Raw genomic sequence first — 26,288 nt, 5'->3', positions numbered from 1 at the left:
TTTCTATTTAATGTCTCTTAAGAGTAACACTGAATGGCAACACCACATCGCTTTAGGATGCTTACTTATTTATTGAACGTTCCTGAACACGTTCCTGAAGTGGAATATACGAACCCATACAAACTTCACGTTCCCGTTTAATTCGCCCTTCTTTAAGCTTTGACATAAGAACGGATGGCCTGCGCAGCCCCGCACGGCAACAACAAAGGCTGTAGTGGAAGGGCGTCGCTACCCGCACGTATACTCAGCCTCAGGCCAAGGTGACACGCGGGTCAAGAACAGAAAGAGAGAGAGAGAGGGGCGGTTAAAAAGTAAAATAAAAAACGCAGCTATACAGCGGATTGATCGGCCGCTCGCAGTACACGGCGAAGGCTTGCGGCCAACTTCCTGATGTCGCCTCGCGGTGGCGACGATCGGCCGTGCCCGCACGAAGAGGGGATACCCGACCGGGCCAGGAAGGACCAGTTTTGGGAATGCAAGAAGCATCAGGTCGCCTCGCCGCTCGAGGGGGGTGCTTGCCCCGCCAACGACAGGCCCCCCTTTGCGCCCGAGGAGAGGAGATCCCGCTATCGGATCCGTTGAGCGCAGCGGACCGAACACTGCGTGCGCCCGGTCCACCACCGCCACCGAGATCGCTGTCATCGTCCTCCATCGCCGCGCTGAACGCGCCACGATGTCTGCGCGACGGAGTAGTGCTGCGAAGCCGCTGTTAACGGTAATGACGTTGACGACGCTTCTCGTGGGTGTCGTCGTGGTCGTCTGCTCGAACCTGCCGGAAGCAGACGCCAGCCTATCGCCCGAGCACCTGTACGCTTTGGCGGTGGGCCTCAACGCGTCCGATGACGGCACCGCCCTCGACAACAAGGTGAGCGAATTCAATTGAAGCGCGCGATGCTATAAAGAAGGGGAAAAAAAGAAAATAAAGATAAATCGTGAGGTTCAACGACCCGAAGCTGTACAGTGGAAACCGAGGGACGCCGCGTAGTGGAGGGCTCCGGCTTAATTTGCACCACCCGAGGATGTAAATTTAATCTGCACCTAAATTTGATTACACGGGCGTAAAGCGCTCCCCTGCACTTCGGCGGGGGGTGAAATTAAACAAACAGCGATATTATAATTTATGGAATGCCGCTATACTGTTTCAAATGGAGTTATCCTGAGTCCTCTGGGTACTGTAAAGGTCAGTACAGAATTATTCCGGTGCTTTTACTATACCCTTGAGATTGCTGATGATATTGGCCTGCTCATCTTTCAGCGCATACAGCTTGGTTTGTTCTATGCTAAGTTTCCTTCCCACCGATATCAGGCTGCGTCTATTTCTTACGGCTTCTTCAGTCTTTCTCATGTTATAATCTCGAATATCAGTTTTGACAGCTCCGTGAATTCTGTCTTGTCTCTTGAGTTAGACACTCTCATTCTGTGTCTTTTCTTTATTAGGTGTTTTGTTACTTGGGAGAGCTTGCCTACTGGTTGCCTTGGTGCCCTGCCTCCCACTTCAATTGCTACCTCTGAAGCCATCATAGTTACGGTTTCATTCATTACCTTTATGTCAGCTTCATCTCTCTGTTCGAAAGCTGCATATTTGTTTGCAAGCACCAACCTGAATTAGTCTGCTTTTACCCTTACTGCCTCTAGGTTGACCTGTTTCTTCTTGACCAGTTTTACTTTTTCTCTCTTCAAATCGAGGTGAATCCTAGCCCCCACTGATCACTGCACTTTACCCTACCTATCACTTCTACATCCTGCGCTATGCTGGGATCGGCAGAAAGTATGAAATCAATTTCATTTCTTGTTTCACCATTACGGCCCCCGCAGGGGCGTCTGCGTCAGCAGGCGTTTGGTGTGTTGCGACACCATGTACCCGAGTACACGAGGGTTGGCCCCTCCCTTCTTTTCCTTTCCTCTCTACATCTTTTTCTCCACACACACCCCTTTGCCCGTGCAGTGCTGTTGAGGTGCCCTCATGTGAAAGACAATTACGGCACTGCACTTGTATCTTCCATTCTCTATAAAATCACTTCACACACACACACACACACACACACACACACACACACACACACACACACACACACACACACACACACACACACACACACACACACACACACACACACACACCATTACGGCTTTTCCAGGTTCGCTTTCTCTTGCTACGCTTCCTGAAAAAGTGTTCATTATTCTCAGCTTATTCCTTTCTGCCAAATTCTACCAGCATCTGTCCTCTACGTTCCTAGAATCGACGCCGTAGTTGCAAATTGCTTGTCAACCAGCCCGCTTTTTTCCCCACTTCGCATTGAAGTCGCCCATTCCTACAATATACTGAGTTTGCACTTTTCCCATTGCTAATTCAACATCTTAATAAAACTGATCTAGTTTGAGTGGATGTTAAAGCGTAGGAGACCTCCAGAGTAGCAGAGGACATGGCCGTTAACCAGTACTACATAACCCTCACCAGTTCTAAACTCGCTAAGGCCATTAATATCCCAAACAATGTCTGGTATCTCCTCAAAGAGTCCTTCCTGCAAGCTAGCCTCACTCGACAGAATTCGGCTGTTGAAACGGGAGGATGCGAACGGCCATTGGCACAAGGAGCCGAAGAGATAACCCACAAGCCTAAAAGTTATCGCTCATAACCACCGCATTCGCTCTGGGAATCGTTGCAGTCTTCTGACATATACTTCCTCATTGCATGATCAACAAGAAAATCAGAACAATCTTCGTGTACCGCTTCGGTAACAGCGAAAGCCTTTTAGCTAAATATCTCCCACATGAAGCCCTTAAATAGCACAAACGCGATGTTGAAGGTCATATTTGGCAGGAACACTAAGTCGCGCCGGCAATTTCGCGGACGATGGCGTAGCTAACAGAGGTTTAAAGGAGTACTAATATGCAATTTTCGACGTTGCATTTGTTCGTGTTAAGTGTCCACGTATGGTATATCCTTAGGGAAAGTACTGGCCAGACACCGGAGCACCACAAAACATTGTTACGGAGTGATCCGTACATAGACGAACGCGATGCTAGGTAGAGCGATGAAAACGACGGTGAAGACGCTTGCGCGTGGGGCGGATCAGTCATCGTCTCTTGCGCTACATTTCTTTGTAAATATTCTGTAAATATATCCTTCGCCTACGTCTGGCCTCCGTCACACTTTGGTGGAGGTGCGGGGGTACGTCACGCCTCGCAACGGAACTCCGCAGCGACCGTCGTTTCGGACGTCTGTCTGCAATGGCGGAAGACACGGCGCCTGCACCAGCGCCCGCCACTTCAACGGTCGTGCTTGTGCAACCCCGGGTTACTGGCACGTAGGTTCCGCGGTCCTGGTGAACCGGACGTTGAAGAGTGGCTGGCGGAGTGCGAACGCGTGAGTGCCAACAACCGATGGGAACCGATGGAAAATATTCGACGCCAAAGGCACTGCGATAGTACGGTTCGATAACCACGAAGCAGAGCTCGGGAGCTGGGTGGGACACCTGCAAAGAATATCTACGACACTAATTGGGAAGCCCGTTGTCCGGAAGGTCGCCGCGAAATAGATGCTAGCGTCACCTGCGCAGGCGTCTACAGAATATTACGTCACGTTCATAGAAGTCACGTGTTATCGTGTTACGTCACGTGTTATCGCTACGCCGAAAGGTCGACGCTGAGATGCCGGGGGCCGACAAGGCTGGGCATATCTTGAAAACGATCGCCGACGACGCCTTCAATATTTGAATGTGCGATTTTCCTTTTCTGCAGTCGACGCCATTATACAGTAAAAGCTCGTTAATTCGAACCTCAAGGGGAAGCCGCTTCAGTTCGAATTAACGAAAGTTCGAACTAACGAAAGTGAAGGAGGGCAACAGTACACTGCGATTCGGAAGCAGTAGGGCATGTCAGAAATTTGGCGTGTCAGAAAGTGGCACACGCCATCTTCAAGTTGAAGCTCTGGGTCCGACTGTGCCACACCACCGATGTCCACCGAAACGAACGTTAGCCGAGGCTTAACACCATCACAATGAATCGCGACGGCCGATACCTCCTAAGCTGAAAACAGAGGTGCACAACCGATGAAGACTGCCGAGACAAAGACGCTGAACATGTGAAGGTGGCGAAGGCCCTGATTCGTTGGCTCTTGATTGCAACCGCAGCTGCGACATACTTGATTCGCTGTGTTTTGGAGCTTGCCGTGCCATCTCCGCACATTAGCAGCTGTACAAGATTTACAAAGACTCCGAGATTCGCAACGGGCAAGAAGTCTCGGAGGTTACGTAGAACGGAGAAGCGGCAGCCGCCGCTGCCTTCTGGCTGACCCCGCGTCGGTTAGATTTTTTTCCGATTTTGCCTTCTCTCGCCGTTCTCTCCGTTTCGGAGGCAATACAGCCTTGTGTGTAGGCAGTAGGCGCGTTTCTCTGGCCGTGTGCCAGGCGAGCGTAGTTCGAATTATCCGTGAGGGAACCTTCTCGCGTTCGAATTAAGGGACTTTTTTATACATAGACTTCTGTGGAGCTTGGCCGGACCAAATCGTACAGTTCGAATTATCCATAAATTCGAATTATTGAAGTTCGAATTAACGAGCTTTCACTGTATAAATGAGTGCCGGCGCCTTGAGCAGGCTTAAAGCCGGCGCATTGGTCACGCGTTTGCCCGGCTTCCCAACACAGAAGCAACTTGCGAAGACCACGCGGCAGCCCAACGCAAGCTTCGCGGCGTACGCTCTCATCCTATCGAGAGCAGCGATTCCCTACACGATATCGCGACCTTGCTGCATGGAACGTCGACCGATATGCTTTGTCACCGTATCGGCCACGTCGCGCGTTACTACACCTCACGATGGTCCCTGCCACCTCGAACGTCGTCTACCCCTTACCACCGTCCGGGCAGCAGCCGCTTCCCACCTTCAACCCAGTCGTATTTCCCCAACTCCGATGCTCCCACAATGCCGTCTCGATGCTCCGATGCCGTGTCGCCTACCGCAGACTCGCCGCCCGTCGTCCCCCCTTTAGATCTGTACGTGCCTATCGGCAAAATTAAATCTTCCACCATAAATCCTCTTATGAGGCTGCCGACGAGACGAAGCTTGTTAGACGTTGATGTTGAAGACTTCGCTGTTTCTGCACTCGTCGACACTAGGGCGCATATCTCTCTAATGGGCGCAGGTCTTCGTCGTCGCCTTCATAAAGTGCTCACGCCTACCGCATCCTGCGCGTAGCTGATGGAGGAACTCCTGCCGTTCTTGGGACGTAGAAGGGTTGACTGTTGGGCTAGTTGGTCATCCATATTTGAAGTAGTAGCTTAGCGCAAATAAAACCACAGACACAAGGAAGACAGACAAGGACAAGCGCTGTGTTAGACGGGGACGTACACCGCCCCCGTCTGCATTGCTGGTAATCCCGCTTTCGTCCAATTTGCCGTCATGGAGAAGTGCCCGCATATGACCTAATCCACGGCTTAGATCTTTTGTCCACTCATTCTGTTCTCATCGATTGTGCGACCGGTGCTCCTCAGCTGGAGCTGCCCCATCTTTCCGGCATTCCAGCCCACATACCACCACGCTTACGCGCTCGCCATCACGTTCGCTTGTCGCCTCCGGCTGCTACACACGTTACTTTGACGTCTTCACGCGATATTCCCGATGGCGACCGACTGCGTCTTGTCTCCGGTTGCCGACGTTCTGTTAGCCCGCGACGTCGGCCTTGCTCACACCATTGTTTCGGTTGCTGACAATACAGTGGTCGTTCCCCTTCTCAATGTAAGCCTGTTGACTAAGGTTATCCCGCAAGGCCATCAATCAATCAATCAATCAATCAATCAATCAATCAATCAATCTATCTATCTATCTATCTATCTATCTATCTATCTATCTATCTATCTATCTATCTATCTATCTATCTATCTATCTATCTATCTATCAATCAATCAATCAATCAAAAAACTTTATTCCATCCGCAAATCTGCCACTGGTCACCATTTCCGCGCTTGATCCCTGCAAGATTTGGGTGCACTTGTTCCGCCACCTTCTTACTTCGCCAACTTCGTTCCTTCGCCTATCGACGACATTACCAAGGTGATTTTAGAATTGGCGACCCAAGACTCTGAGTCCCCAGGCCGCGTTGGGTACGCTGCTCTTGGGTTTAGAGGATCGCGCAGCTTAGTCTGAGAATTGAATCAAACGCAGACAGCATTGGGTCGAGCGCTCGGGACGCCGCAGTGGGGAAAATAAAAAGGTGCTTGAAAGCAAAAAAAGTTTTTCTTGCAAGTGAAAACTAACAGAATGCGTTCTTGGGCTAAAAGGGGGCCAACAATAAGACGTAATAAACGTAATCACTGTGTTAGCCGTACGGATCACTTGGCTATTTCGCAATTCCTCCTTGTCCGCGAGGGCGACCCAAGATGGCTTGGGAACTCACGCTTGTTTTCGATTTCTGGGTCTTCGGTCAATGCGAACGCAAGAACCCAAGACTGGCTTGTGTTTTGAGCATTCGCGCTTGCGGCCCGCAATTTCTTTGTGTCCCCAAACCCACTTGGGTCCCCAATTCTAAATCTCTCTCATCGCTCCCGATCGTACCCAGTCACCTAGGTAGGCCTTCATGGCCTTCATGGAGCGCAATATTTTTCGTCTATCGACCTTCAGTTCGGCTATTGGCAGATTTTAGTCGACCCTGTGGAGCGCGAAGAAACTGCCTTTATTACGCCAGATGGCCTGTACCAATTCAAGGTCATGCCGTTCGGACTGCGTAATGCCCCAGCAAGTTTCGAACGTGTGATGGACTCTTTGCTGCGGAGATATAAGTAGTCCATCTGTCTATGCTATTTAAACGATGTCATTGTCTAGTCGCCTAAGTTTGGCAGCCGTTCTTGCCGTTTTCCGTAGAACCACTCTTCGACTGAACTCTGCCAAGTTCCCTTTCGGGCGACGCCAGATAACTATACGCTCGGTCACCTTGTGAGTGCGGCCGGTGTTTTGACAAGGTGCGAGCAGTGCAAAAATGTCCCGTGCAGTGCTCAAAGATGTCCGAATATATGCAGGATTTTGTTCCTACTTTCGTCGCTTTGTCTGGAACTTCGCAGACCATCGCCCGCGCTCTTACTAAACTCTTGAAGAAGCACGAAATTAGGCGAAGTGTATATTTGCAGAGTATATACAAAGCAAGGTAGGGTAAGAGAAGATGACTGATCCACCCCACGCGCAAGCGTTTTCATCGTCGTCTTCATCGCTGTGCTTAAGCATCGCGTTAATTCATGTGAGAACCGATCTGTAACATCACCCTCCAGCGGCGGAAGCGCCGTCCTAGTGTATGCTAGGCCAGTCGCCTTCTTTCATTGTCTGAACGGAACTTCTCCATCACTGAACGCGAGTGTATGGCTTTATGCGGGCTTTCACCAAATTTAGACCTTACTTGTTAAACCAAACTTTTTTCTGTGACTACAGACAATCATGCCCCTCTGCTGGCTCTCGTCACTCAAGGATCCGTCTGGACCGGGCACTACGGCTCAAAGAGTACCCGTTTGTTGTCCACAAGTCTGGACGATTGCACCAAGATGCAGATTGCTTGTCACGTCAGCCTGTCGATGGTCCCGACCTCAATGACGCCGACTCAGACGCCTGCGTATTGTCCATCCTTGCTTCCGATGATATCCCCATCGGACAGCGACGAGACGCGTCTTTACGGCTCATCGCCGACGGTCTAACCTCTCCATCACTAGAACCCTTACATGTTCGCGTGTTTGAGCTAGACGACAACGTTGTGTATCGTCGTAACCTCAGTTCAGATGGCCCAGATCTGCTTGTCCTACCTCGCGATCTACGCTCCAGTGTTCCTCGCCAGCTTCACGATGTACCCATTGCACTTCAACTAGGTGTCTCCAGTACTTACGCATGCATCCGGCGTCGGTTTTTCTGGCCTGGTATGTACCGTTGCGTGATCCGCTGCGTCGCTGCTTGTGAATGATGCCAACGCGGCAAGCTCCCTTCAGTGCTGCCTGCTGGCCAACTACAACGCATTGATGTCCCTGCAGAGCCATTCTTCAGCGTCGGCCTTGACCTTCTAGGTACTTTACCTACGTCCCTATCGGGAAATAAATGTGTTGCGGTCGCGACGGCCCACGTCACGCCCTTCGCTATCACTAGGGCATTGCCTTCAAGCTGTTCTACAGACGCCGCTATCTCCTCCACGACGTAATGCTACATCATGGCACCCCTCGGCACCTCTTCACCGTTCGCGAGAGGTACTTCCTCTCCAAAGTGGAAGATGACCTTTTTAGTGCCTGGTCCACTGAACATAAGCTCCCCACGGCTTACGATCCACAGACGAATATGGACTGACCGAGCGCCCGAACCAAACGCTAATTGAGATGCTGGCCATGCATGTTTTACCTGACCACCATTTGTTACATTTGCGTACAATTCGTCACACCATTACACCGCTGGGTATTCACCATTTCATTTACTGCTTGACCGACATCCTGCAAAGCGATTCGAGATTCTCCTTCTTTCGGCTGAATACGCCAGTGACCTCGTTGCTCGAGCCCGTGCAGCTAAACTTTTCCACGTCCGAATCTCTGCTTCTTCGACCTCCTCGTCACCAAATGATGTTCATTTTTCCCAGCAGAAGCCATATTGCTCTGCTAGCTTCTCGCCATCACAGCATACAACAGGACGGCGCTTCCACCGCCGGAGGGTGGGGTTACGGATCGGTTCTCACATGGATTAATGCAATGCTTAGTCAGAGCGATGACGACGACGATGAAGACGCTTGCGCGTGGGGTGGATCAGTAATGTTCTCCTCTCACCCTACCTTGCTTTGTATATATTCTGTAAATATACACTTCGCCCTCATTTCGCCTCCGTCACAATATTTCACTACAATATTTGTTTCTACACACCAGTTTCGGTATTCGGGAGGTTGGTGCCTCATGACTATATGTAATGTTCGGCGTTTTTCACTTTAAGGGGAAATCGGATGGCGTTTCTTCGGATTTAATTTTTTGCGATAAACTGAATTTATCAGAACTTCCTTTTACTGTGCAATACGATTCGGAGCCTTCAGAGCGCAGCTGCTAGGCGCCCGTTCCTGCAGCGAGAATCGGCGTTCCTGGCCTAACCGGGCGAACGAGCATGGCGAAATATAAAAGCGAACGCGGCTAGCAGCGGGGGGATGAAAAAAAGCGACAAGAGCCGCGAGGAGGAAAAGCGGAGAGGGAGGTGCAGCTGAACCGTGAGGCGGAAAGCGGAGGAGGGTACGGCGAAAGCGTGAGAAGTGTAGTGCGGCGACGGTGCCTACGAGATGGCGCCAGTGTAGCGTGCGTCGTAAAGCCCTTCCATCTGAGAGGCCTTAACGCGTCGTCTGGAAGGTGTGTCGGCGGCGGCCGCTGTGAATCGCTCCCACGCGTCATCCACGCGCTGCCTCTCGTGATCTCCAGATGAGCGAGGCAGTGGCGCCACACTTCGCTCCGTTCGCAACGTGCCGCATGAGATGTGTCCACGCCAGCCAACATATCGCGAAACGAAAACACGTATAGAGCTGCGCTCAAATTTCGCATTAGGGAGTCCCGTAATCGTGGGTGAATTTTTATGCGAAGCATACTAGCCGCACAACCACGCTCTTCCTTGCTGCGCCGCGCGCGGCCGCGTAGCTACCATATGACGTCAGAACAGCTGCAAAAGTGGAGGCTCAACTCGTGCGCTCGCTTGCGGCCGCATAGCTACATAGCCGGGTCTCAGCTCGTGCACTCGCCTGCATGAGTTGTTTCTTCGTCTAGCCGAACCAAATATAGCCAAGCAACAGCAGTTCACCAGGCTAAACAGTGGTTCAACAACTAAAATAAAGGCTAGTATGCTTCGCATCCTGGGCTTAAACTTAGCTAAGCCACAGCCATTTTTTTTTTTCAGCCTCTCTTTTTGTCATTCACATTTTAGTTTCACCCGTTTCACAAGAACAGCGTCGAGAGCAATATAAAAACAGAGAAAGCAATAAACCGTGGAAACGTTTTTTTTTTTTTAATAAACAGTCGGCATTTACATGCCGCAGACGCGTTTAAAGCCGTTGTACGATTCGTTGCAATGTGCCACACACGTTTGCCCTTATTGGTATCGGTCGTTGCAGCACGCTCCTTGCGATTCAAGCAGCGAAAGGTCTAGAACGGCGTTCAAAGTTCGGACAGGATACAGGAAAGGCCGGCATAGGTTCAGCGCATAGCATCGATGGGAAAGCCTCGGATATGCATTCCTCGGGCAAATGGCGGCTGAACAATTTTTTTCAGCAGTATATACGCCTGACATTTCGGAACTATCTTGGCGGCAAGGTTCAAACTGTTAATACGTGTCGAACAGTGCTGACAGTTCCGCCTTATTCATAGTTTCGCGATCTGAGCGCGCTAATAGAATGACTCGCTGGTGTAATGAAATTCGGGGAAAATGTTTCACTGCAAGTGGCACGAGAACCAAAGAAGACCGCCCCGTGAGCGTCTTAGTAGTCTGAGAAGTTATAAATAATACCTTGACAGGACATCTCTTTGTCTATAGATGTCAAACATGCTGTCCGCGCGAAGGTTTGTCACAGATGCGTCATTCCATCGACGCGGGCGTGCGGCACGGAACTTCTAGTTCCCCAATTATTCAGGGCATTACCTTCGAAGGAACCCTCGTACTATGTATATGCTTGACGAACATGTACGGTGCGAGGAGTTATCACGAAGGGTACCTTGACCTCCTCACGCATTTTCTTTTTAATATGTAGTCACGACACGATCTTGTCATGACAATTGAGGGCCCCGGGAGAACGAGATATTTTATATAAACTCAGAATCATCACTACTTTTCTTTGTTTTAACTGTTTTCCGGACTTTCTTGCAATAATTGGAAAGCGCAAAACTATAACCATAACGTCACGGTGCAGTGGCGGGCGCCGTTTCTTTATGGTGCGTTATACAAAAGTTCCTGTGATCTTCCCCGCTGCCACGCTCGATCACAGACAGAACACCCGTAGAGCGCTCAGTTTTCACGAGCAACACTGCTTGCTACACGCGACGTCCTCAGATCTTGTCTGTATATCTCATGACCTCACGGTGTCGATGACACCATGCAGCTCAGAAATTTCTCGACCTTGGCATCAAAGTACAAGTATTTCCCGACATTCATACTTGCTGTATATATGTGTCCTTCTTACGATCGCGATCGAGGAGCGTATCGTAGATAGAGTCTCTGCAACTTCGCACGCGTCTCGTTTCCCACGCAATAGACCGAAGTGAAAGTGGTCACCAGCACACTGTGCTTCTTCCATTCTTAAAGTATGCGGCAGATATCGTGCTTGTATACTCACGCGTGCCCATCCTTTCAAAAGCTGATAGCGCCGAGTGCAACGCCTGCGGTGTCGAGGAAACCATAGAACACCTAATGTGCTACTGCCCATCTTCTGAAAATGAAAGACGTGACCTCTACACAGCTCTCAATCAGTTAGATAGAAAACCGTTCACCTTGAACAAGATCATGGCCTCGCATATCACGGCTATATATACTAAAGGCCACAAAAGCGCTGCTGCGATATTTGAAAGCTACCGGATTGAGTCGGCGTCTTGTGATCCGGACCGAGTGACCGAACGATATCCCCAGTGGACTTTCTCTTCTTCTTTTATTCTTTCCGTCCCCTTCTCCCTTTCCCCGGTGTAGGGTAGCCTACCGGGCTCGGCCCTGGTTAGCCTCCCTACCTTTCATTCATCGTTTGCTCTCTCTCTCTCTCTCTTCAAAAGTAATTTAGCATAACGGTACCTACGAAATGCTATTCGCAAAAGCCACGAACGACAGAAAGCTGAGCTAGTTGGTAAGGATTCATTATGCAAAATAGAAGTGAGGCGTGCAGACAGGACACAAGAGTAGAGAAGTGGACAACACGAACGCCGGCGTTCGTGTTGTCCACTTTCCTACTCTTGTTTCTCTCTACTCTATTATCTACTCTTCTCTAACACGGCGTTCGCGTTGTCCACTTCTCTACTCTTGTGTCTCTCTACTCTATTCTCTACTCTACTCTTCTCTAACACGGCGTTCGTGTTGTCCACTTTTCTACTCTTGTGTCTATCTACTCTATTCTCTACTCTACTCTAACACGGCGTTCGTGTTGTCCACTTCTCTACTCTTGTGTTCCTCTACTCTATTCTCTACTCTTCTCTAACACGGCGTTCGTGTTGTCCACTTTTCTACTCTTGTGTCTCTCTACTCTATTCTCTACTCTACTCTAACACGGCGTTCGTGTTGTCCACTTCTCTACTCTTGTGTTCCTCTACTCTATTCTCTACTCTTCTCTAACACGGCGTTCGTGTCGTCCACTTCTCTACTCCTGTGTCCTGTCTGCACGCCTCACTTCCATTTTGCGAAAGCCACCCTCAGCGACAGTTCCGGCGCCAAAACGCGCGCGCAGGTGGACGGGGCCGGCGGCGACCGGCGGCCGAGCGGCGGCCGGCAGCTGGACCTGGGCTTCGGCATCTACGAGATGTGCCCCTTCCCGCTGAGCTTCATGCACGCGTGCGAGACGAGCGACCAGTGCAAGCAGACCGGCTGCTGCGCCATGCACGCGTTCCCCGGGACGCGCCGGTGGCAGAGGCCCTGCTGCGTCGTCTCGCGGCTCGTCACGCTGGCGCGCCTCACCGGCTCGTGCATCAAGAGCAAGGCCACCCGGCCAGAGTCCGGTGAGTGCCTGTCGTCTTCCCGTTGTCTGTGCACCCCGTACGCGAGCACGCGGCGGTAATGAACCTACGAATGAACTACGGCCGGTATACTGTAGGGTCCCACGCTATCCGGCAGGGGCGACGTAGCAAAATGTTACTACACTCTAAGAACAGTTTACACCCTTTGGCTTGCCCCTTCTGCCGCACAAAAATAATCGTCGTCTGCCTTGATGCGTTTCCTTTCTTTATCGCTGCAAGCCCGGAACTTTCCAGTGACGAACGGCACGCGCGTTATCAGAAGAGGCACTCCAAAGGGTGTAAACTGTTCTATGCTGATAACGCGCGTGCCGTTCGTTACTGGAAAGTTCCGGGCTCGCAGCGATAAAGAAAGGAAACGCATCAAGGCAGATGACGATTATTTTTGTGTGGCAGAAGGGGCAAGCCAAAGGGTGTAAACTGTTCTTAGAGTGCACTGCCTTAAACCCTCGCAAAGCTGTTTATTAGCCGCCAGGACCCGCGCAGAACAGAGGCGAAAGCAGAAAACTGCAACGGTTGTAACGTCGAACCTTTTGCACTTATCCGCCAGCGCTCCAACGGAAAGCGAATAAGCGTGAATCCGAAACAATAGGTTGCGACGAAGGTGGTGCGAAGTTTCGCCAGGAGCCCGTTGCGAACTTAGTGACGTGTCGGCAGCTTACACGTAAAGCTGGGACTCTATAGCCTGGCGATCGCTCTGATAAGGCATGTGCTAGCGGCAAAAAAAAAGGTCAATTTATTACTATTCCCACGTTTACAAGCGATATATGCCATAAGCCCGCTTTGCGCTAGTGCCCGAGTATCTCAACAACAGCGAGATAAATAACCACAGTGCAAAGGCGCGTAAACCATGTATCACTCCAAGCGGGCCCATTGTATGCCCAATGTTGGGCAGACAATCTGTCACGTAGGGCCAATATGTTGCCCAATGTACCACACCTGAAATAGTTTCCTCTTCTGCTGGGGCGTACCTGCATCACAGGGCAATCAATGCGTTTTTTTTATTATTTTCTTGAAAATAACCAGTAGTACTTACAATCCAAACTTGCTTAGCGCTGCTGTTGAACATCGCAATGTAGAAAAATGCGCAGCAAAAAGAAAAAAAGAACCAGCGAGTAATGCCCAGCTGTGTTTCTTGCAGAGGTTGTGCGTCTGGGCTTCCCTCGCATTTAGGCAAGTATCGACTACCCGGCGGCCATGCAACATGCACAAATCTTACAGATGCTATATCTAAACTATACTTTTGCTAAAGTTCCTTTTTTCACAGTGTATCTGATGGTCACGATGCAGCGATGCCTCGATTGTTTACCACGTGGTTTCCGCTTTAAGTCGCAATACAATCGTCTCGCTCTCAGCCATAGTTAGAGCGAAGAATCGCGCGGCTCGAAATAGACTGAAGAACAACGGCAGATCGGGCGAGTTGGTGCTTTTCCACAATGTTTAAAAACAGCGCTGAGATACACACGGCGCTGACTTACAACTGCATTTATTGGAAAAAACACGATGGCTTTTTTGAAGCCTTACATCAAACTTGCGCAGCTGCTCCATTTGAATAAAAAGCACTTGTCATTCCCGAAACATTGCCTCGTGGTCGCCGATGAGATTAAAACCTTGTTCACCCCTGTTCAACAAGCCCATTCCCTTCAAAGATAAGGCTACGGGAGGCCGACTAACACACACCCACTAGCTTTTTCTCATTATGTGGAATGCTTCCGCCACCTCCCTTGTATTGCTATCACTGTGCACGAACAGGATTTTTGTGTCATCAGAGAACGGTTTACAATCGCGTTCGAAACAATAGACGCATTCGTAAGTCAGCGCCGTGCGTGTCCCATCCTCTTATGTCGTCCGGTGTATACGTGTGCAGCGCTGTTTTTAAGCATTATGGAAATAGACCCGGCGACGATCTGCGCCGAGAATAAATAAAATTGCCCTCGCGTGGTTTTAGGTTTCCACGTGCTCACTACCCGCGATCTCGTGTCTGTACAAGCTACGCATACAGTGTTTGTGAAACGTGTACGTGCTACGTTACTAGAGCTCATTACTAAAGCCCAGACCACACGCAACGCTTGCGGACGCGCGCGATCTCGCGTCCGCGCGCCCACGCATGCGCAGACAGTGCGGCACGGCCCGTATATGCGTCGAAACGCAGAGCGTCGGCGCGCCTGGCTACGTAGCTATGGCGCGGTACATTCAACTATCAGCGAAGCCAGATATACATACCATGCGAGAAAATGCTTAATCTTTCCCTTTTGCGCTGATCTAACAGCTCTAAAAACGTGGCAGTTACGTTTATAGATATCGAAGCATCTCGAAATAATGTCAATAACAAAGAACGAAGTCATGTCTTCCAAGGCACGTCTATATGAGCGAGCCTAGTGAGCGCGCGCTGTCGCGCGTCTTTGTGGATGCAAACCACCATTCCTCGCGAGGTTCGGCAGGTGCAAGGCGCGTAGATGCGAACTAGCGCGCGTCCGCAAGCGTACGTGTGGTCCGGACTTAAGGCGTTACAGCGCAAATGCACCTATACATGTGCCTATTGCGCTAATGAGGGCTTTATCGCACGAGCATAGCACCGTGCGAACACGCTTTATCGTAGCACGGCGAGGGGAACGCTAAGATGATCTCGCAAGATTTCGCGCAGCGCGACATTCTAAACGCAGCGCGTCGGTGGAGCCGTTTCATAAAGTATCTTAATTCAAATTCAAATCAAGTTTATTCATTACAAACAAAGAAACGGTTACATTTTCGTTTTACAGACGAGGGTCCCAAAGTCGAAGACTGTAACCGGGACCCTCGGTGGGTAATTATAAGAAAAAAAAATTACATAGGTGGCAGGACAGAAATAAAATTTATAGAATGTACAACACCCCTTTTATTTATAGAATGTACAACGCCCGCATTTACTCGAGCTACGCTGTAGAACGCGCCACACGATCACGCAGGGATGCCCGCAACAGAAAACAGACTGCACTGCATGCGTAGAAGCGTCCGGTCCTGACCCGAGCTTGTGTGCTGTTCTCGACTGTTCTAGATGACGACTGATGTGATGCCCTTCTTGTCCGCATGGCAGCGTGCCCTGCCAACTTAGTGGTAGACGAGTGCGGCGACCCGTGCGTCGGCAACGAGGACTGCAAGGAACCGGGACTCGCCTGTTGCCGCTTGAGCTGCGACGACGAACGAGGATCCTTTTGCTACGCCGTGCACGACAACCGCTAGAAGCACCCGCCGCCCTACAAACTATTTATTGCCCAGAGCCACCAGGTGCCACCTGCCCCCCTCCCTCCTCGCCCATGTGCAGCGCTCAACCATTAGTGCCAAATAAACTTGTCGACCAACAACTCTCTTCATTTTCCGTTGACAATGGCTGTGGCACACGGGGTTGGCCAGAGCAGCAGGTAAGACGTATATGGTCGGAGCATGAAAGGCAAAGGTCGTGTGGTGGAGCGAGTCGGGTGGTGCAGAATACACAATTTCTTACAGCACTACCTAGAGAGAAAGTGGCAGCCATTGTCAGTGCAAGCTCCTTAAAGAATGATGTGGCGCCATCGGAGTGCCGGGATATAGGTTTGGCTCGTCTCGAACATGGCTTGGCTTAAAACCTGGTAATGCCTGTGCAAATAAAGTTTTTTTGGAATTAGGTTTTCACAAAAAGTCTTGGTTACGCTGAAATGCAACAGAAACACATACAACTGAAAGTGGCACACAATGAGCAACACCTCCTCGTTTTGCATATAAATTCATGGACCTGATGGGAGTACCGCTCACGTATTGCATAACAGTACACCATAGCACAAGTACTACGAGTTTTAATTTTTAAATGCAATGATTCAATATGTATATTCAATTAATAATTAAACTGAACCAGACCTGACAGGCACAATGGCCAGCACACACATCTTTGATAGGTTTCCTGGTTCTCCAAAACCGGTATTGATTAAATCCTCCACTTGCAGACATCCCAGTGCATGCAACAGCAACATGACAATGAATTAGAATCCTGAGTGGAGATGAATGTACAGAGCCAATGACTCTTGGGAGTGAATGCATGCATTGAGCTACATACAGAGTCAATCACTATTTGGAGAACACCAATTTTGTTTAATGTAGTTCAAGAAATGTCATTATCAGTACCCCTGAAGTGTTACTTTTTCCAGATTTGGCTCAGCAACAGTGAGAAATGTCATCTTATGTATTTCATTGAGGCGCCTAACTAGACAATAAATATTCACCAATTTTAAGATGCACAATATCAAAGGTGTATGAAATAAAATCCAGGAAATTTAAAATAGACAATATAGCTGCTCACACTTCACCAAATAAGGCACAGATTTATTGGACAAGCTTTGTAAAGTACGATTTGCAGTTTCAGAAGTTAAGCAAATGCACCTAATTGATCAGGAATAAAGTAGCACATGAACTGTTTGTTTGATGCTTTTCTTTATTATATCCTGTAGTACACAGGTTCTGATAATGTCCTAGATGTTTCTGTCACACAACTCAATGCAAAACGTCCACAATGAACATGACAAATGAAACTGTTACAGGCATAATTTTACTACTCTTGCTTATCCACAAGCAAGGTTGAATTTCAGTATTCATTCTTTAAATATTTGCAGTTTTCATAGTCGTAGCCTATGTCCCCTGAAGGTACTGTCACTTCAAGACAAGTGAACAAACTGAAACGTAGCAGCTCATTAAACCGCATAGGACACATTAAATCAAACTACTTAACAGGCACATACTCAGGCTAGTAATATTTCAATATAATAAGCTGATATCATAAGCAGGCAAAAGGCACTGCAATCACATATGGCCTCCATGCAAGATCAGTGGAAGAGTGGGGCATCAAGGCAGGTGGCAACGAATATTCAACAGCTGCTAACAGGTCATTCCAGGTCTGGATTATATGTGCTTCACATTGGTTGATACAGCTGTGCTTGTAGATAACCGATCACAAAGAAAAGATGTGGAATGCATAACCGATTTAAACATCTACTGCAGTAGCTATGTAGTTAGGAGTACACTTGTGCTATAATTCAAAGGGCATTCCGAAAGGCCACCATTCTCTTTCAACCCTAATGTGATACAACCCTATTTTGCGTTACACCACGTAACACAGAATATGTTGCTATGTATCTCTACATGCAAACGCGCACGCTTTACTCGATCGCAGGTTCCCAGTTCTCCTTTCACCAGGGCTGAGATTCGCACTGACCCTTTCTAGCAGCACACAAGATATGATGATGGGCACAGGATGACACAACATGGGTGATTCTTACAACATAAATGTTCGGTACTCATGATGATGGCAGAGATCACGATTGGCAGTGATGCTACTATGCCTTAGAGCAATCGCTGCTCATCTTCAACTTCTTCAACGGTGCCTCTGTGCTGTCCTCACTGGATTCATCTCGCCTTGCTGAGAGGTCTGCATGCAAAGAAAAGTATCAAGAAATATCAAAATCCAGCAACAATGACAGGGTATGACAGGCACGATGCCACAGAATAAAACATGCCAGGGATGCGAAAGTCTTATCGCTGATGAAAGACAGAAATTTAGCGTCATATGCCTATAAAACCTTTAGAGCTTTGAAATGAAAAGATAAAAGGGTGACAACGATGACGACACTATAGGCACACAGCGTCAACTTGTTTGCAATCAACTTACACTGTGCAAATGCAGTTTTGGCTTCAACACAGCATGTTTCAACCAAGTTTTTTGCCGTGATTCTTCCCAAAAAATGAGATTTCAAAAAAATTCTCGACTTCAACTAGCCTTAAGCTTACCTTTTTATTCAATATTAACTAGCCTCTAGCACTACTGTGTACAAATCTGACAAATTGAACAAAAATTTATAGCATAACAGTTTCTTCACAGCGACAGCAATAGAAAATATGCATTACATTGTATTTATGCACTAAAACTTGATCAATTCAAAAATAATAAGCGTACTAAAAACTACACTCAAATAAGGTCAAGTTAGGAGTACCCGGAATTCGACTGGAGCGAAGCTATGATGTGCTTTGCAAGCTCGACACTGTGACCCCAACTTGCCAGTTTGTGGCCACAGACTGCTGCAGCATTGTTGCAGCACGGAATTTTCCATCAAATAAACCTGCCATGCCTTACCTCCCTGAGAGTCTGGAAACTGCGTGTCGCTGCTGTTTTCAGTAATGCACGTACTGGATTCTTCTGGTCGCGAATCCCTTAGAACATGACTCTCACCCTGAGAGTCCTGGCTGAACTCTGAGAAACCTATATGTGGGAGAAAAGAAAGGCATTGAAATATTGAAGTTACTGAGCCCCGTCAGTGTTAGATGGTATGCAGAGCACATTCTAAACAGTGGCACACAAGCAATGCTGCAATGGATGCTTCCAAACATGCAATGTTTGCGAAGTAGCAAATATTCCCGTTCCTTGCATGCCTGGAAGTAACAGTTAAACTTGCAAGGGTCGTCCAACTCAATCCAGGACTTTTTTTCTTTCCCTGTTTAAATGGATGCCTAGGCTGGAGGTTTTGTATGCGTTGAAACTGGCACCTGTGTCCTGTTACTGGTAGACAGCGCTCATTTCCCGCACTTCTGGATAGACTGTTATTCAAGATGGCAAACAAAAGTGTGAACGTCTACGTGGAACAGCGTGTTGTGATGAAGTTTTTAGTGAACGAGGGCGTAAAACCTGCTGAAATTTACATAACACTTCAGGCTCAGTACGGTGATGTGACACTCAGTCACAGTAAGACATCTGAATGGTGTAAGCGCTTGAAAGATGGTTGTATCTCTATTACTGACGATCACAATCGTGGTGGATCACAGCCCACAATAGTCATTCCTGAGAACGTTCAGTGCGTGGAGCAGCTGATCGTGGATAATCGTCGCATAACCTGTCGTGAAATTGTAAGGGTGTGTAATATGTCGTTAGGTTGAATGGACACTGGGTCCAAAAGCAGCTGTCTGCTTTTGACAGACAGAGAAGAGTTCAAGTATGTAGAGAACTGAAGGAACGCTATGAAAGGGAAGCACCAGGATTTTCTGAATCGCATCATGACATGTGAAGAAAAACGGGTTCACCATTTCACCCCAGAATCCAAAAGAGCATTAATGCAGTGGAAGCACGCGGAATCACCACCTCCAAAGAAATTTCGAACAGCTGTGTCTGCTGGTAAAGTGATGGGAAGTATATTCTGGGATAAACAGAGAATCATTCACGTTGATTTTTTACCCCTTGGTGTCACTATCAACATTGAGTATTACTGCAGTGTTCTGCGTGATGTGCACAAGAGTTTGCGGAAGAAACGTCTGGGCTCGATCACAAAGGGTGTGGTCTTTTTGTGAGACAATGCACAACTGCATACCACTCAATGCACAATCCAAACAATCCAGGAACTTGGCTGGCAGATATTACCACACACCCTGATATACTCCTGGCTTAGCGCCAAGTGATTTCCACCTGTTTGGGTCCCGGAAGAAATTCCTTGGAGGAAAAGATTTCAACACTGATGATGAAGTGAAGAATGGCGTCCTACAACGGTTCCATCGTAATAATAAATCTTCCTATGCCGAAGCATTTCAAGCGTTTGTTAAACGCTGGGATAAGTGTACAACTGTACCTGAAGGTTATGTGGAAAAATAAATCCACTTTCCAACACTTTGCAATTTGGTCTTCTATTCGTTTTTAAAGAACATCCCGGATTGCGAGCAATAAAAACAGCGCTAAACGACGGGACGAGTGAAGGGACACAGACAACGGCGCTGACTAACAACCAAAGTGTGTTTATTCCGTCAGTCAGCATATATATGCTCCGCCGCTATCTGAAACCACAGAATCTACAGGATAGGGCATGAACCAACCATGATCATGAACCAACCATAACAGTAATCATGATCATGAACCAACCAACCGTAATCATGAACCAACCAGCCCAAATGCGTACTCTTTTGCAGTTTATCCCGGATTGACTTGAACGACCCTCGTATTATGGGCTGTAGGCAATTACAAGTGTCTTACTCTCGTACTCCCAATTATTATGTTAATGAAAGAGAAAATCTTACATTTAGATGATCATGAGGTAACAGAAATGTAACTGTTGCACAAAATTATTTGTTCAGCTTTTTTAAAAGAGAGTCATGGTAAAGCTACTCAACACTCACCAGTGAAAGATTCCTCCATGCCTTCAGACATGTTTGAATTAGACTTGTCTTTTCCTACCAAGGACTGGGAGTCTGCAAGATAGAGAGAAATCAAAAAGTAACACCACATGGTAATCAAGAGTCAAAGCTGTGAACACTTTTTAACCTCTTCTGTGCCACAAACAAACTGGGTTCGTCAAAGTGCTTCTGGCAAAAATGTCCAAGGACGAGCTCAGTTCATGGAAGGTACTTTTAATTTTTTTAGCCATGTTATGGACGAACTGGTTCTGTCTCAGTGCTTTGTCGAGCTTCTGGTAGATTGCAGCCCATTATTTGTGGGGCAGCACAAGCAGAAGCAAGTTCATTCTGATAGAGGAAGTTAAACATGTGGGCAACTGAGTTATTTAAAAATAATTTGGCCATTCTTGGTCAGAATTCGGGACCGCTTGTGGCATAGCAAAGCAGTGCAGAAGTGGTACAGAAGCCCCACAATTTTCATTGTAAATGCATAAACATGTGTAATGTACAGCTACAGAGAAACATTTACAGCAGGGTTCACTGCTGGTCAAGGCAACAAAGGTTTCATCCATGCTTACCGTCATTTTTGATGTCATGTTTGGATGATGTTTCAATGTTTTCTTTGTTACTTGAAGCTGTTGGTACTTTAGTCTTTGCCCTTGCCTGGGTAGCAAAAATAACACTCTTACGACACCATGTCTGCATATATTCTAACTATAATGCTACTTCAGTCAAGGCAGCACACACAAGTACATAAAATATTCTGCGCTATCAATATTTGTAAGTTTCAGATGTCAGTAGCAGCAGCGCAAATTCATTCTCTTGTCAGCAGTGACAGTGCTCCCAAACCAACTTTGCGAAAACCCTTACATGCACATGCACAATCACAAGCACAATCTGCAATCCCACCGAAAGCAGAGATTAAATTGTCGGGTACTCCACTAGCTGCACTAGAATAACAACTCAACACCAAAACCACCCTCTTTGACGTCGCTTATTAAAGGGGTAAAGGGTGTTGTTTCTACCAGCTCAATGTTTTCAGCCTTCTAGACTGGCATGCTATAGCCGATCAATTATGTCACATGCAAACTGTCAATGTGCTGAGGCTCCCACATTTGAACGTGATATTTGCATACCACGTTTCAAATTTGGTTATAAATACCTTCAAACAAGACACTAGAAGAATCAAACAAAACAAAACTTTCTTCGAATTGTCTTCAAATTTCTAAAACAAAACATACAGCATAGCCACAAATTAAGCAAGTTAAGCTTTTGTTATATATTTCCCAATTCTACTTGTTAATGAAATTTTGTCTCCCAAAGTGCATAAAACACTTGTGCAGGCAGTATTTGCATAGCTAGCAGGGTGCTTTCATTAAAATTAGATACATTAAATATGAAGGCACTGTAAATGTGTTTGATGTGCTATGATGTCGTGTAAAGCGCCCAGCCTAGAGAACTTGCAAATCCTGGCCAACAAGGTGCACATTGAAGCTCACAGTGTGACGATTAAATAGCTGCTCATAAGCCACAGCTTGCACTCACATAAACAGCCAGTAATTCAGTTCTCTGTTTACATTTGTCCACTGAACAACCCAATGGCTAAACAGATAGCAACTGGAAGTTTTTAAGAACTTCCAATTATGAATAGAAATCTGAATCTAGGTATCCATAGCGTATGAAAGACATTCACATACCTGGTCTGTACTTGGAACTGTAAAACAGAAAACGAAGTTGTAACAGCAGTACATTCTCACATACCCCAACTGTTAAATAAGACTTTCCCCTATCATGGCTTACTTAGAACAATGCTAGAACCTGTTTGTACAACCCTGAAGTCGTTTCAAATTAAATTAGATATTTTACAAATTACAATTACTTCAAATGGTGCTAGGAAGTACATGGTAATGTGTTTCAAATTACGACAACCTGTGTGTTTGCGTAATAGTGTTCAAAGCCTGAATTCACAGGCTAATGAACACTGTGTCATGCCTTCACAAGCTTGGCGCTCTGGAATTTTTCAATAAATGAAAAGTCATGATGTAATTTCTATCATCCAAAGCAATGACATTTTGATTACAGCAAATATTGAATTATAAGCAGAACTTTGGTAAATACGAAGAGGACTTGGACAATACAGGAACCAAACCATCGTAAGCAGTCTCCATCATGTTCCGACGTATTCTTGATGTTGGCAAGCAACATATTTATAACCTGGAACTTTACTTTCTACAGAGTAAAAAATTTGCTGCCGAAGCAATCACATCAAACACACTTATTGCATAGTTGCTCAGGCTTACAAAAACAAACTCCTTGCAGATGCTTGTTTGGATAATTCTGTCCTGCACTTGTGCACTTTATATTTGATGGTGTGCCACTTCATACTTCACTTGCAAAGTAAGGCCATCAGCATCTGGCAAACATATGCTTGGTTCCTGCTACCTGATAAACGATGGGCAAGGTTTTGTTTTGTTTTTTGGGGGAGGGGGGCGCTACCGTTTCAACAGTTACCACCAATATCATGAGCCCAATAAATATTACCGCGTTCAATATCTTGTTTCTCTTTGGCTGTCTCATTCTCCTTAAACAATAGCTTTACACAATAAGAGACCGTTACATTTAGCGCAGCATCCTCACTCTTCTTTGGTGTTTGTCGTCCTTTCTGCAGTCTGTAAGCAGTGCGGTTATGTGCAAGTGCACAAGTACTAAGTTGGCTGCCCTGCAGAGCTTGACAGACCTGCAACAACTCTAGTCACAGACTACAAACCTGCCTGAAGTGCAAAGCTCTCAGTGTGAAACAATCTGAGGCTCAAAATGCCTTTGGCCTTTTTTTTATTTTTTCTCGTCTCGGCGTACTATTCCAAGAAAATGGTGCTGTCGCAGCTTGGCAACACGAGGGAGCTGTTCGCCAGTATGTAGCTGCAGCTATCGTTTCCTTTCAAAGCACCCTCACCATAAGCAGTGGGCAAGGCAATGAGTGATGGTTCAGAGCTCAAATCTGAGGTGAGGTACCACTCCTGTGGATGAATTTCTTTTAAGTATGTGGAGCTGTGCAGTGCAGCCAACTTACAGAGATGTACAGGAGGCCCATTTCCCAGCTTGTGGCTGACAGGAAAATTGTATCATGTTCTCACATTTACTGAGATCAAAAAACAAATTTCTTGTTGGGAAAACATGATCGAAATGACAAGAGCGCAGTCACACTGCCCCACCAACGTATAGAGAAAACCGACCCATGTTCCTGCAACAGCTGGCATGTGCACAACACATGACCAGTGTTATTTATTTCCGGACAAATCAGGCAAGAAACAGTGCTAAATGCATTGAACAATGCAATGAAAAAATGAAGCTTTGTTGCAAAATTTGAGCACGAACAAAACAACAGAATGCACACTCTTTCTCATTTGATGTTACACTAAAAACGCAACTCACTGTACTATGCCACGGCTACTTTTTGAGCTGCTGCTAAATAATATATAAGCCAAATTTTGGCAGGCATGACAGTAATGATAGGCACAAGCCTTAGTTAGGCCAGCAAGCTACACTCGGGCCATTAGTGATGCGACTGTGTAGGCCTTTGGTTTTCAATATTGACATTTTTGCGTTGCACCGCCAATGATATGTAGCCACCGAGCTCAGGGTTCGGGCTCGCGGCCTAAAATTCCGGGAAAGGATGGCTTCCTTTGTTGGCTAATATGAGGTACTCGCCTGGGACCCATTTGTATATCTTCATGCTCGTGTCTCCTATGGTAACCCATTTCTTTTCCCTGAAAACAATTACACATAAGCAGAGTTCAGTGTTACGCGATCGGTGCGTACGAACGAGTCACATTGACAGGAAACTTCCTAGCAAATGGTAATGATGAACGTGCAAATGTGTGGGCAACGTAAAAGTTTAAGAGAAGCAAATGACCTAATCAACATTCATACAATGCAAATACGAACGGGACAAACGCTCTTTAAAGGTATCACACGGTAAATCAGCACGGGATTGCAAGCACTGAACAATCGGCCACTGCCCGAAACTAGAAAAGTACGCCCGGGGGTTTGTCTCCCTGCCGATTATCTGTATTTTTTTTCTTTTTTCAAACGTGTTGTGCAAGCGCGTCCGCATAATCATAAGAATGACGAACACGCTAATGTCAACGAATACACAAGCGAACTGAAGCAGAGTGGCTTCAGAAGCTGTATTACAAGCCAGGGAACCACGCATGACTTCAACGCAACCATGTCTGCCGTACAAGGCGTGTATGAATGTGCGGCAGAGATGGACGTTTGTGAGCTTGTATACACGTTCAGGAATGCGGTTGCAGCGTGAAGCATCGTAGTTACTATTGCATATGCGGCGCACGCAGCTTTGGTCACAGTTTTGCGCGAGCCGGCCGCGGCCCACCGAGACGCCGGCAATAATGCGGTATCGATTCCCTACCATTTGCGAACCTTGTCGATGGCTTGCATGACCCTTTTGAAGTCGTCCTTGGCGCGACTACGCGTCTCGGCGCGCACGGACCTGGACATCATTGTCGTAGCTGCTAACGCGAGCGATTACTAGACGCAGACGAAACTGTTCAGCGCCCCAGATGGGTCTGCGCCGGTTTAAAGTGTAATCGGACAAAGGGCGCGCGTCCACCCGCAGCTTCCGCTATCCAGAAACCAATGCAGAGGAAAAACCAGAGTGAATTTACGACAGAGGCGCCACGAGCGGCTGCCTCGCAAATCTTCCAAGATTGTTATTGTGTAGCCTTTCGAAAGTTTTTAATAACGCAGCTAAAATAAGTGCAATATTATTTTCAATAATATACAATTAAATTCATAATTTATATGTGTGCAAACATTCTTTTGCACGTTCGCGATGGTGGCGCTATCTGCCGTCTTCAAGACATCCCACTTGATTTCAAGATCTTGTCGGTATTCTTATTTCTTGCACAAATATTAGGTGTAGAAATGCCGCAGTAAATTCTGTTTTGCTGTGCGTGAGAAAAGTGTTACGTTTTGGGAAGCGCCCTCTAAAGAACAAACTACACGAACCCGTCTGCTAGCACTCCGCTTAACCAAGCGCTGCCAATGACTCTCAGCTCCACGGTTCATGTTTACGCCGTATACGTTTCTTCGCAAGAAGGCAACAAGTCAGCTTCGTGTCTCGAACATGACACTTGCCAAGATGCGTGCCAAACGGCGTCATAACTGATCATCCAACTTGCGTTTCACCTCACGTGACCAAGCCTGTCACTAGGCTATAATCTTCAGTGGTGTGCGGATATATTTGAACCTTTCAAATAACGAATGAAATAGTGTCCTATTCGATTCTTTCTTCGAATCGGGTATTCGCTATTCGTACATACGAATATTTTCCGAATTTTTCGAATATTTCAAAATGCCAACGGCGCTCAATTAAGCATAAAATTAGAGCAAAAGCAAAATAAATTTCATGCCGTGAGCATAGTATCGACCTAAAACTT

At 47.2% G+C, this 26,288-nt stretch overlaps 2 protein-coding genes across 3 annotated transcripts; one reads left to right on the top strand and one right to left on the bottom strand.

The window, feature by feature from the left end:
* Positions 1-345: 345 nt before the first annotated feature.
* Positions 346-16,019, top strand: LOC135915483 (uncharacterized). 2 transcript variants are annotated; one of them, XM_065448576.1, is made up of 3 exons: positions 346-865; positions 12,396-12,663; positions 15,752-16,019. In XM_065448576.1, exons 1-3 carry the CDS (start codon positions 674-676, stop codon positions 15,895-15,897), a joined length of 606 nt encoding a protein of 201 aa, XP_065304648.1. In that variant the 5' UTR covers positions 346-673; the 3' UTR covers positions 15,898-16,019. The 2 variants fall into 2 exon arrangements, with proteins under 2 accessions (XP_065304648.1, XP_065304649.1); XM_065448577.1 differs by having other exon boundaries at positions 347-865; positions 15,713-15,895.
* A 1,080-nt stretch (positions 16,020-17,099) lies between these two features.
* On the bottom strand, positions 17,100-25,506 carry BCL7-like (chromatin remodeling complex subunit BCL7B-like protein). Its single transcript, XM_065448578.1, has 7 exons — positions 25,259-25,506; positions 24,538-24,596; positions 22,527-22,543; positions 21,408-21,492; positions 20,833-20,904; positions 18,812-18,937; positions 17,100-18,109 (listed from the first exon to the last, which is right to left on the bottom strand). Exons 1-7 carry the CDS (start codon positions 25,348-25,350, stop codon positions 18,018-18,020), a joined length of 543 nt encoding a protein of 180 aa, XP_065304650.1. The 5' UTR covers positions 25,351-25,506; the 3' UTR covers positions 17,100-18,017.
* Between the last annotated feature and the right edge of the window lie 782 nt (positions 25,507-26,288).

Source organism: Dermacentor albipictus, chromosome 2, assembly GCF_038994185.2.
Source record: "Dermacentor albipictus isolate Rhodes 1998 colony chromosome 2, USDA_Dalb.pri_finalv2, whole genome shotgun sequence".
Lineage (NCBI taxonomy): Eukaryota > Metazoa > Arthropoda > Arachnida > Ixodida > Ixodidae > Dermacentor > Dermacentor albipictus.
Note: the sequence above shows the minus strand (reverse complement) of the source record. Positions and strands in the feature narration are given on the sequence as shown.

Coding starts and splice junctions, on each gene's coding strand:
- BCL7-like (XM_065448578.1), bottom strand. CDS start 25,350: ATGATGTCCAGGTCCGTGCGCGCCGAGACGCGTAGTCGCGCCAAGGAC. Junction 24,597..25,258: donor ATCGACAAGGTTCGCAAATG/GTAGGGAATCGA, acceptor AATTGTTTTCAG/GGAAAAGAAATGGGTTACCA. Junction 18,110..18,811: donor GTTTCCAGACTCTCAGGGAG/GTAAGGCATGGC, acceptor CTTTGCATGCAG/ACCTCTCAGCAAGGCGAGAT.
- LOC135915483 (XM_065448576.1), top strand. CDS start 674: ATGTCTGCGCGACGGAGTAGTGCTGCGAAGCCGCTGTTAACGGTAATG. Junction 866..12,395: donor GCACCGCCCTCGACAACAAG/GTGAGCGAATTC, acceptor ACGCGCGCGCAG/GTGGACGGGGCCGGCGGCGA. Junction 12,664..15,751: donor GGCCACCCGGCCAGAGTCCG/GTGAGTGCCTGT, acceptor TCCGCATGGCAG/CGTGCCCTGCCAACTTAGTG.